Source organism: Octopus bimaculoides, chromosome 6 (genome assembly GCF_046866305.1).
Source record: "Octopus bimaculoides isolate indiv1 chromosome 6, ASM4686630v1, whole genome shotgun sequence".
Classification (NCBI taxonomy): domain Eukaryota; kingdom Metazoa; phylum Mollusca; class Cephalopoda; order Octopoda; family Octopodidae; genus Octopus; species Octopus bimaculoides.
In genome coordinates this window covers 10897514-10910013 of record NC_142933.1, presented here as the reverse complement: position 1 = coordinate 10910013, position 12500 = coordinate 10897514, and the positions used below count along the sequence as shown (strand labels likewise).

At 35.1% G+C, this 12500-nt stretch overlaps 1 protein-coding gene across 2 annotated transcripts in view; it reads left to right on the top strand.

The window, feature by feature from the left end:
* Nucleotides 1-12500, top strand: part of LOC106871982 (uncharacterized) — a 72103-nt gene that overhangs the window by 52078 nt on the left and 7525 nt on the right. For both annotated transcript variants that reach the window (XM_052969030.1, XM_052969031.1), the window contains exons 2-4: nucleotides 339-417; nucleotides 2884-3021; nucleotides 4463-4610. In XM_052969030.1, the coding sequence (XP_052824990.1) occupies nucleotides 339-417; nucleotides 2884-3021; nucleotides 4463-4610 (365 nt within the window). The remainder of the gene's footprint in view (nucleotides 1-338; nucleotides 418-2883; nucleotides 3022-4462; nucleotides 4611-12500) is intronic.

Here is a 12500-nt window from a genome sequence, read left to right as displayed (position 1 = left end):
ACAAGGACAAAATGGTAAACAAGGTGCAACAAACAGGCAGGCCACATAGAAACATCCCCTTCATCAGCTGCCACCATTAAGACTCCGGCGTTTCGAAGAATTAAGGCAGTACGCATCTATCTATCTATCTATATATATATATATATATATATATATATATATATATAATTAAAGTATATTTTTTAAATTGCACGCACACACACATATGCAGATGCACATGTGTACACACGAGCGCGCGTAAAATATACGCACGTTTATCTCCTTGTGCTGCTTCCCTTTTTCTCTGAATTAGAGATGAGTTCTAGTTTGATCACCTCCAATTCCATTTGTACTTTCAGATCAATATGACACGGCTATTTCCATTTTGCTTGTTGTTCTTGACAGCAGTAACTGCTCTCCAACCGGAAGAGGAGAAAGGTAAGTTTCTAATCAGATATAAATATACTGAATAATCAAACATTTGAAAATTGCATGAGCGCCAATTCTTTCATCTTTTTAATCAATCAGTCTTTTCCCTTATTTTTTTTTAACTGTGTTACACTCATCGATATTTGATTTTCATTACCATAAATTGATAATGTGTATACACACACATAAACAAATACAAGCGTACGCGCACGTACCCACACGCACGCACACACACACAGATACGCACACATTAATGTGTGTGTATGTATCTGTCTGCATGAATGTAAGTATATGTATGTGTGTGTATGTGTTTCTGTGCAAAATATGTAAGAATAGAGTAAGCAAATTACTTTAATATATTGTTTCCTTACAATAGTTTCATCTATTTCTATTTTAACCAATCTTGCCGTATGTTGCAATCATGTCGTCCACTATTAAAATGTTTCTATTCAGTGCGCAAGAGTTCTTTTGCAGTACATGACAAAGTTGACCAATCTGCATTTCGTAAAATCTAATATGTTGACTGGTATTGCGATGTTGCCAATAAGATCCTCGATACGATTCCGAGGCTCGGTGTTCTGACTAATCATATAAATACACTGCAAATACAGGGGAAGAAAATGTTAAATAAGGTGGAGAGGTAATAAGAAGAATTTAATTAGATAATTAATTGCGTTTCACCTCGAGAATTCTCTTTGTTGTTGCAAGACAATATCCCACTCTGTCACTTTCCATAAATGATCGCCGAAATTGCTGACTTTGACAGTCCTGTATTCCAAGGCAGTCGCAAAAATGGCCAGTTGCTTGATCGTCAAATCTTATATCTGAGCATCAAAAGTTACACATTAATATTCTATCCGTCAACAATGATCAATTCGTCTAGTAAAGCAATTAATTACATTCGTTTATACACGCATACATTTTTAGACATGCACCTATGTCTAGCGGTAATTATCCTATAAATACACAGATATTGATACTTGTTTACATACACGCACACACATAATTACGAATATTCATGTTCACACATTTGTACCAACCTAATTACATGTACAGATACTCATATTTGAATACACAAAATTGTACACTGACGCACACGTACGCACACACACACACGCACTGATTGATCATTTCAATATCTTGGTATGGCTGATATTCAATTTCTCTAATATTTGCCTAGTGTTTTTCAGGAATACCTACGTTCATAACTAATACTATACTATTATTTGTTTTTCTAAGGTTACGCTTTAGTTTATATCAATGATCTAGTTTCACTTCTCACTTAGCACTTAAGCCTTTTTTTATATAATGTTCTCATTGTTGATAAAATTACTGGATCTTAACAAACACTAATTTGATATATTTAAAATACAGGCGGGATTACTATGTGAGAAATCCTTGTTGAGGTTTTATTGTATAGACACATCTAAATGTCTCATAATGCATAGCTATGATTAAAGGTACACCACACTTGACCAGTCTCTATTACTGTGCCCAATGTAACGTTCCTTTAGTAAAGCATTTGTGTGATTTGAAGCATACGTGACTATTATATCTTGGAGATTGGTTAAGTGTCCAGAGAAGAACTTATATTAAAATTCGTATAGTGTCATAAAACATTAATTTACACACTATTTTACTCCAATAATTATTTCGCAGATATATTACTATGCATAAGTGCAATGGAAATGAAGTAATTATGTGTCTATTTATCATCTAATTGTATTAATATGACCATTTCTCAATTTTCTTTATGCTTTAACCGTGGGGAAAATATATAATCCTGTGCATGTACACGTAGTAAGGCGGGGTGCAGGCAGCAAACTGGGCGAAATTAGCGGTATTTTGTCTGTCTTTACGTTCTGAGTTCAAATTCCGCCGAGGTCGACTTTGCTTTAGTAGTAGTAGTGGTGGTGGTAGTAGTAGTAGTGATGGTGGTGGTAGTAGTAGTGGTGTTAGTAGCAGCATTAGCATTAGTAGTAGTAGCGATGTGGTGGTATTATCATTATTGTTATTATTATTATTATTATTATTATTAGTAGTAGTAGTAGTAGTAGTAGTAGTTTAATTTTTTCGCTTTCACAGATATAACGCTGTACCAACACCTGTACCAAAACCTGAATACCGGAGTTTCTTGTAAATTATGCTCTTTGCTAGTTCACACCAAAACTTTTGGGCGTGCCCGAACCACGACCGTGTGTAGGAGAAACCTTTGCAAAAGACTGTTTCCGTTCATTAAATTGGTATCAAAATATTCCTCACGCGTATTTTTGCTTTGTTTTTTTCAAAACAGGACTGGGAAAAGCGGTAAATGATCCGACTGAATTTCATATATGAATTAGAAGGAAGCAAAGGACATGATCTCGGATAATATTGGAACCAAATTTACTTTCTCCTAGTTTGTAATAAATCTGTCTTGTAAAATATCTAATATTGCTTAGTAGGTATAATTATAATCTATATATCTGTATTCAGAGTGTGACGGATGTTTAATCGAGGGTAAGTGCCGCAAATACGAAGATACATGGATGGAAAAGACGGAAATAATGTGCGCCGTGAAAACGTGCCATCGAATGAGTGAAACGCAATGGAAAGTATATGCAAAATCTGTGTGTAAGTTGGCAAAGAAAATTTTTGTTTCCTTTCTTCAATATATCTTAAAACAGCAAAATCACACCGAATATTATATTTGCATTCTTTTGAATGCGATAGGCCAAATTCGGCAACTGTTCATTACTAACCATCTGCCAACGCTAACTGTAAGATTGACGCACCACAACTTACAGACGGTTACATCAGCCTCGGTAGACAATGAATTCTCACTTGATTGAACGCGACTGACGAAAGGCAATGTTCAACACAGTAGTGTTTGAAATCAATACGAAAAGAAAGGTATCTAAATAGCGCATAACATTTTGGTAAGCGCTTCCACGATTCTGGCGAGCAGACAGAATCCATAGCAAATCTGACGAAATTTTTAGCAACATTTCGTCCGCAACTTTAGGTTCTGTGTTCAACTTTTCTTTTCAGCCCTTTGGGGTCGAAAGTTAAGGGACCAGTCAAATACTGGAGTTGATGAAATTGACTGGATGCTTCACCTCAAAAATTGCTGGTATTCAAGCCAGTAACGGATAGGCGCCCTGTTCACAGAGATTGTGGTCACTTAATCGCCATGAAGGCTAGGTAACCGGCCCTATGAATCCTAAGGATAAAGATACATAAAATAAACGATTCTCATACTTCAATGTTTAACTTGAAGTATGAGTTAGATGGCTGATATATTCCAAAGAATGAGTTTTTGTGACTGTCCATAAACTATATTTATATCTAAATGTATCAACAATTCATATCAGTATATGTACAGATTTCGAAATTCAAGGTTTGATTTAGTCTGAGATTACGCACCTGAGCAAATATGCACATACATATCCACACACACACACACACACACACACACACACACACACACACACACACACACATACACACACAATATTTATCATCGACCGAACATATTCAGTTTCTGTGGTTTGCCTGTTCTGCAGTTCGCTTCGGTACGCAGGTCAGAGAATGACTTCTTCATAGCACTGGGTATTAAATATAACTATAGAAATATATATATATATATATATATATATATATATATATATATATATATATATATATATATATATATATATATATATATATATATATATATATATATATATATATACATATATACATACATATATATATACATATATACATACATAAATACGTACATACATATATATATATATATATATATATATATATATATATATATAGACACACACATGCATACATACATATATATATATATATATATATAGACACACACATGCATACATACATATATATATATACATATATATATATATATATACACACACGCATATATATGTGTGTGTTCATGTATGTATCTATGTATTTATATCGCTGGCCTTGTGCCAACGTTTTAAACCATAATTATGTGAAAGATAATTATTTGATAGAATAGCCAATACATTGTTCGTTTTCTTATCAAAAACAGATTGTCGGAAAAATAATGGTAATTGTGTCAAGAAAGATAAAGTTTGGGCCGGCATGGAAGATGGTGTGTGCTGGATTCACAAGTGCAATATTAGCGGAACTAATCGCATACAAATCACATCAAGATCCGGAGGAAAATGTGTAAAAGAGTGAGTATATATTTTTTCATTCCAATTTTCGCGATATCACTGTTGAGTTATCGTTATACACACCTCCTCTTCAGTTCCAGCTTTAACGTCTAGTTAAATGTTGCAACTGAAAACACGTTAAAATCATTCTTCTTTTCTTTCAATTTAAAAAGCGTCTGTTTTTTTTTTGTGTTTGTTTGTTTTTTTCAGGGCAGAATTAAAATTGAAATTCTTCTAACTTTTACTTCTTTAATATTTGACATGACTGCGGCCATATTGAATGGTTTAATTGAACAAATCGACACCAGTTATTATTCAGTTTTAGGTGTGGTACTTATTCTATCAGTTTGTTTTGTCGAACCGCTGTCGCATAAACAGATTAACACTGGTTGACAAGCAATGGGTTGAGAAACACACACACATACATATACATGGCGGCTTTCCCCACAGTTTCTGTCTACCAAATTCACTCAAACTTCTTTGGTCGACACTTAGGCCTATACTACAAGAAATTTGCGTAATGTTAGCACTAAATTACAGTGTTAATTAGAAGTGAGGAGTCTGATATTCTCACTTACATCGTATTCAATCTCGTCAGAGCAATAAGAATCGAAATATTGTATGAAAATATAATCCAAAGGAACCCTGCATAGGCAAACAGGCTTGTCTATTTATACACTCATCCGCGCACGCACACGGACACACACACATATGTATATGTATGTCTGTATGACGTCTTTGCCATCCCAATTCACACGCGGCTATAATAAAGGGATGTTATACAATGTGGCGCCCAGTTGAACTGAGCCGGAAAGCACGTGATTACAAAGCGAGCCCTCCCCGCTCAAATATTTCAACTACATAAATTACAATGTTAAAAAGAAGGGAAGAAACTATTATTCCCATGTCTAATACAGTCTTGTCAGAATAATAATTACTGATGTATGGCAAATAACTTGCACATGCAAATGTTTAAAGTCGAAAGCTTCGAATACCGCAAGCCAGCAAGTGTATAGGGTCACCAGGAGAGAATGCGCGCTGTTTCGGGGCCTACCACTGGGCCCCGCTTGCTAGTTCAACTGGTTATCAAATAAAGCTTAATAATCTTCCAGCCTTCGCTCATCGTCTCTTTTAAGCCAAATCCAGTGGCTAGCTTTCTTTACTGTAGTTTGGATATCGGTCATGTTGGTATTTACTTTACGATGTGTTAGGCCTAACGATAACAACATTCGCCTCACATTGTGTCCAACGAATCTTCTACATCCGACTCCGATTGGAAAACACTCCGTTTTCCAGCCTGCGTCTTCACATTCCTCGAGGAGGTTAATATAACGGTCAATCTGCCATGAGGAACCGTTAACGCGACTAGATTCACCACTTTCTTTCACACCACATTTTAATATCCGGATTTTTCGTAACTTGGTTGGGAAAGAATCCTTGGTACCATGGCAAATCTGTAGGCACCTCCCAATAGCTCTTCCACTTTTCATCGCTCACAGGAATTTTCCTTTTCTTCTTGAAACGGATCTGCTGTCCTGAGCGCACGAAGAAAATGAAATCTCTAGTTGGTTATTTCAATAGTTTTTTTTTCCACTATTGATGAGAGCATTGATGATACTCTTAAGGACCAGGTTGTGTCTCCATGTATATATATTCAATGTCAGTGAACAATTGGAAAGAATATGGTTCAGCGTTCCGACCTTTCCCCATTCTCTGAGGAAATCTTACTAGATCTGTAGGTGATGGCAAGATATCATAGGATGAACGAATCAGAACACTTAGCGGAGGTGTAGTACACCTCCATATCTCATTCCAACTTATTTTTATCTCAACAACATGTCCCCTCCCCATCTCATCATATGTCCTTATTGAGTGCATTGGATCAAATGAAGATCTCTTCTCCCCGTTTTCCTTGTTATGACGGTGTTGCTAACAACAGATCTGCGATCGTTCCGCATCATACTTGCAAACGGTCTGAATCGACCTGCATTTTGCTCGGCGTGTTAAATTTTCTGCCAGCTCGCTGGCTTATCTTTTCTATTTTAAGCACAAGGCTCGAAATTTGCTTTGTAGGGTGGGGGTGCAGTCGATTAGATCGACCCTAGTACGCAACTGGTATTTAATTTATTGACCCCGAAAGGATGAAAGGCAAAGTCGACCTCGGTGGAATTTCAACTTAGAACGTAAAGACAGACGAAATAGCGCTAAGCATTTCGCCTAGTGTGCTAATGTTTCTTACTTCTTCATTGCCCACAAGAGACTAAACACAGAGGGAACAAACAAGGACAGGCAAAGGGATTAAGTCTATTACATCGACCACAGTGCATAACTGGTACTTAATTTATCGACTCCGAAAGGGTGAAAAACAAAGTCGCCCTTGGCGGAATTTGAACTCAGAACGTAACGGCAGATAAAAAAACCACTAAGCATTTCACCCAGCGTGCTAACGTTTCTGCCAGCTCACCGCCTTGCCCAATCTTCAGATATGTACAACTACAAAATATATGACACACATCTGGAGTAGAAAGAACATTTAAGGCATTATTATGATTTTCAATATTTCTTTGTAACTGTGCGAATAATATAATTTAAGAGAAGGAGAGAGAGAGAGAGAGAGAGAGAGAGAGATAGAGAGAGAGAGAGACGCGCACACAGAAGAGAGATACAGAGAGTGAGTAAGTGAGTGAGTGAGTGAGATGGAGACAGATAATGTTGTGAGTTAGTATGCGTGGATTTGTATGTGTAGATATGCAGGGGGACTGAAGAACAAGCATATCAAATTATGTATGTGCAAGTGAAAATATGAATACAGAGGTGTGTGAGTATTTATTCATATGCATACCTATATGAGTATTTAAGTTGGTAAAAATGTGCGCATACAAGTATGTATAATTATGAGTGACAGTGTCAGTATTTTTGTATGTATAAAATAATCCTCACAATCGACGTGTACTTGTGTAAGTATATATGTGTGTGTAACTGAATGCAATTGATTTCTTTACTGGACGAATTCATCTAAGATGTTGGACTCAGCAAAAACCTATTCTTTGATGTTCAGTCAATAAGCCTGCTGGAGGAGCAACAAGTCATATCTGTGACGGTCTCGGAATACATGATTGTTAAAGATAGATATCTAACCAATTTATCTATGGAAGTTGGCACAACGGGATACATAACTGCGCTGATAAACACAATTATGAAGATAAAATTGAGGTATTTTGCCAAATCCTTCTACTCCTCCTTAAATAATTTTACTCCTTTTCTACCTAAATTCAATGAAAGTGAACCGTCCATTTCAGAATTATGTGATGCTACTTTTAGGTGAGAGTGCTAAATCGAAATCGATCAGCGCTTTACTTTTTGCAGAGATCTTAGGAGACAATTCCACTATGCGTTGTGATAGAAAACTTTCACAGAGAATTAAAATAAATCAGTACTTGATTTTAATGGATATTGATGAAACAATAGTAAAGAATGCATTAAAAGGAGTTTGCTAACTCCATTCTAAAATATCGATTTTTTTTTAATACTCAACGGATATTTTGTGGATTTTCAGACGAGTGAATCCGAAAAACATTCAGAACGTTTAGGTAATGCTTAAAACAGCCTTCAGTAGAAGCGCTTCATATAGTAACTGCTTGGATTATATATCCCACTTCACTTACTACACACACACACACACACACACACTTACATATAGTGTCTTTATGTATATATGTGCCAATCAGTGTTTCTTCAGTTGGTGTAAGTCGTATATCTCGTATTATTTTATGGAACATGAAACCTATTCACATCAGTGCCATAATATTCACTGGGGTCGATTTGCTCGACTAAAGGCGGTGCTCCAGCATGGCCACAGTCAAATGACTAAAACAAGTAACAGAGAGTATGTCTCCGTATAGCTTAGAAGATATGGTTATAACTTGTGTATGTGGTATAGTCAAAAACTGTATCTCAAGACAAGTGTTTATCCTTAAAGCGAATACAACATAACAGAACGCTAAAACGCAAAATGCAACCTAACGTACCTTTCTATACTATACAGACTCATCTACATGAAACCATACATGAAGTTGACTATGTGTGCTAGTGGGATGGTTTGTATACATGAATATATATATATATATATATGTGTGTGTGTGTGTGTGTGTGTGTGTGTGTGTGTGTGTGTGTGTGTTAATGTTTCTTTATAGCTTATCCTTGTCTCTCTGTCTTTCTCTTTCTCTCTCTATGAATATATATCTGTGTGTGTATATGCATATATATATATATATATATATATATACACACACACACACACACACACACACACACACACACACACACACACACACACACACACACACACACACACACACATATATATATATATATATATATATGTATATATGGGTTTCCGCCCAAACATCCGAAACTCGGTGTTTTATCATGGCTGCCCAACAATTGTTACATATTCACATATTATATTTACAGGTATATATATATATTATTTAAAACTATAATACAGGGTATCAAGAAATACCACCACGCTGAAAAAATAGCAGTCAAATCCTGACTCTAAAACCACAATAAATGTCCGCATGGCACGATTAGCGAAGACGAAGACCAAATGAACCTGTAAAAAATAAGATAATTCCAAATCCTGGATTTCTGGCTTTGCATAAATAATAATGCTCTGCCTTCATCAGTGGAATATACTCCAGTACATAAATACAAATACATGTATATAAACAGTATACTTACATATACGGACGCACATATACATATATATGCACGTATGCACACGACTAGCTTAAATAGCCCGCCTAAACAACCTTTCGTGCGATCCGGACAGAATATCAGCGCAGTAAATACACTGATAAAATTATATTTATATAAATACGGATAAGATCGATATTTAAAATATTGATCTTATCAAGTGGTCAGCATGGGAATAATTTTAAATAATTATTACCTTTGATGGTTTTTATTCCCATGCTGACCACTTGATAAGATCAATATTTTAAATATCGATCTTATCCTTATTTATATAAATATAATTTTATCAGTGTATTTACTGCGCTGATATTCTGTCCGGATCGCACGAAAGGTTGTTTAGGCGGGCTATCTAAGCTAGTCGTGTGCATACGTGAATGTATATGTGCGTCCGTATATGTAAGTATACTGTTTATATACATGTATTTGTATTTATGTACTGGAGTATATTCCACTGATGAAGGCAGAGCATTATTATTTATGCAAAGCCAGAAATCCAGGATTTGGAATTATCTTATTTTTTACTGGTTCATTTGGTCTTCTTCTTCGCTAATCGTGCCATGCGGATATTTATTGTGGTTTTAGAGTCAGGATTTGACTGCAATTTTTTCAGCGTGGTGGTGGTATCTCTTGATACCCTGTATTATAATTTTAAATAATTATAACCTTTGATGGTTTTTATTCCCATGCTGACCACATGATAAGATCAATATTTTAAATATCGATCTTATCCTTATTTATATAAATATATATATATATATATATATATATATACATATATATATATATAGAGAGAGAGAGAGAGAGAGAGAGAGATAAATATACAGGGATTAGCATTGAGTTGCTTCTCCAACATACTGAAAATTTAGAAATAGCAGTCAAAGAACTACTGATTCTATACTACAAATTTTTCTCTAAACGGATGGCGATATTTATGGCACACATAGAACAAAAAACCGGAGGGAAAAGCATAAACAAAACAAGTCTTTAGTTAATTGGATACGAATCGTTTCATGGTTAAGCGAATAAAAATTTCACTATTCCAATCTTCAGTCCAAATATTCTGATAAATTTGAAAGTGTCTCTAAAAATATTCACGGTAATTTTTGGCCATGCGACACCAAAAATCAACGATAAGAAAGGCACTTACGAATTCATCGGCCAGTGAGTTTCGGCATCTCACCTCAAAGAAATCTATTCCATGTGCGTCACAAATAGTCCCGTATGAAAAAAAGTCCCGTGTGGAAGGGATTACGGTTTAACCATCTAACTTAGAGATATCAAATATAAATTATACAAGAATAAGAGCAGGGAATCGTCAATTAATAATAGAATTAATAATTAACAATTTTGCCAAGTAGTTCAGTATGAAAAAACCTTTATCGGTAAAACCATTTATCATCATAAATATACAGGGATTAGCATTGAGTTGCTGCTCCAACATACTGAAAATTTAGAAATAGCAGTCAAGGAACTACTGATTCTAAACTACAAATTTTTCTCTAAACGGATGGCGATATTTATGGCACACATAGAACAAAAAACCGGAGGGAAAAGCATAAACAAAACAAGTCTTTAGTTAATTGGATACGAATCGTTTCATGGTTAAGCGAAAGAAAATTTCTCTATTCCAATCTTCAATCCAAATATTCTGATAAATTTGAAAGTGTCTCTAAAAAAATTCACGGTAATTTTTGGCCATGCGACACCAAAAATCAACGATAAGAAAGGCACTTACGAATTCATCGGCCAGTGAGTTTCGGCATCTCACCCCAAAGAAATCTATTCCATGTGCGTCACAAATAGTCCCGTATGAAAAAAAGTCCCGTGTGGAAGGGATTACGGTTTAACCATCTAACTTAGAGATATCAAATATAAATTATACAAGAATAAGGGCAGGGAATCGTCAATTAATAATAGAATTAATAATTAACAATTTTGCCAAGTAGTTCAGTATGAAAACACCTTTATCGGTAAAACCATTTATCATCATAAATATACAGGGATTAGCATTGAGTTGCTTCTCCAACATACTGAAAATTTAGAAATAGCAGTCAAGGAACTACTGATTCTAAACTACAAATTTTTCTCTAAACGGATGGCGATATTTATGGCACACATAGAACAAAAAACCGGAGGGAAAAGCATAAACAAAACAAGTCTTTAGTTAATTGGATACGGTTGGAGAAGCAACTCAATGCTAATCTCTGTATATTTATGATGATAAATGGTTTTACCGATAAAGGTTTTTTCATACTGAACTACTTGGCAAAATTGTTAATTATTAATTCTATTATTAATTGACGATTCCCTGCCCTTATTCTTGTATAATTTATATTTGATATCTCTAACTTAGATGGTTAAACCGTAATCCCTTCCACACGGGACTTTTTTTCATACGGGACTATTTGTGACGCACATGGAATAGATTTCTTTGAGGTGAGATGCCGAAACTCACTGGCCGATGAATTCATAAGTGCCTTTCTTATCGTTGATTTTTGGTGTCGCATGGCCAAAAATTACCGTGAATTTTTTTAGAGACACTTTCAAATTTATCAGAATATTTGGACTGAAGATTGGAATAGAGAAATTTTCTTTCGCTTAACCATGAAACGATTCGTATCCAATTAACTAAAGACTTGTTTTGTTTATGCTTTTCCCTCCGGTTTTTTGTTCTATGTGTGCCATAAATATCGCCATCCGTTTAGAGAAAAATTTGTAGTTTAGAATCAGTAGTTCTTTGACTGCTATTTCTAAATTTTCAGTATGTTGGAGAAGCAACTCAATGCTAATCCCTGTATATTTATGATGATAAATGGTTTTACCGATAAAGGTTTTTTTCATACTGAACTACTTGGCAAAATTGTTAATTATTAATTCTATTATTAATTGACGATTCCCTGCCCTTATTCTTGTATAATAGATAGATAGATAGATAGATAGATAGATAGATAGATAGATAGATAGATATGTGTGTGTGTGTGTACATATATAAGTATGTATGTGCGTTTGCGTATTTGCGTTTGTATATGCTTGTATATGTGTGCCACTGTACATTTTCTACCTTTGCATGAAGTATGTCTTAATATATATACTGATGTCATTGTAAGCGTTATTGTGGCATTCAAGGAATACCAGCGTGTCTCTATTTGTATT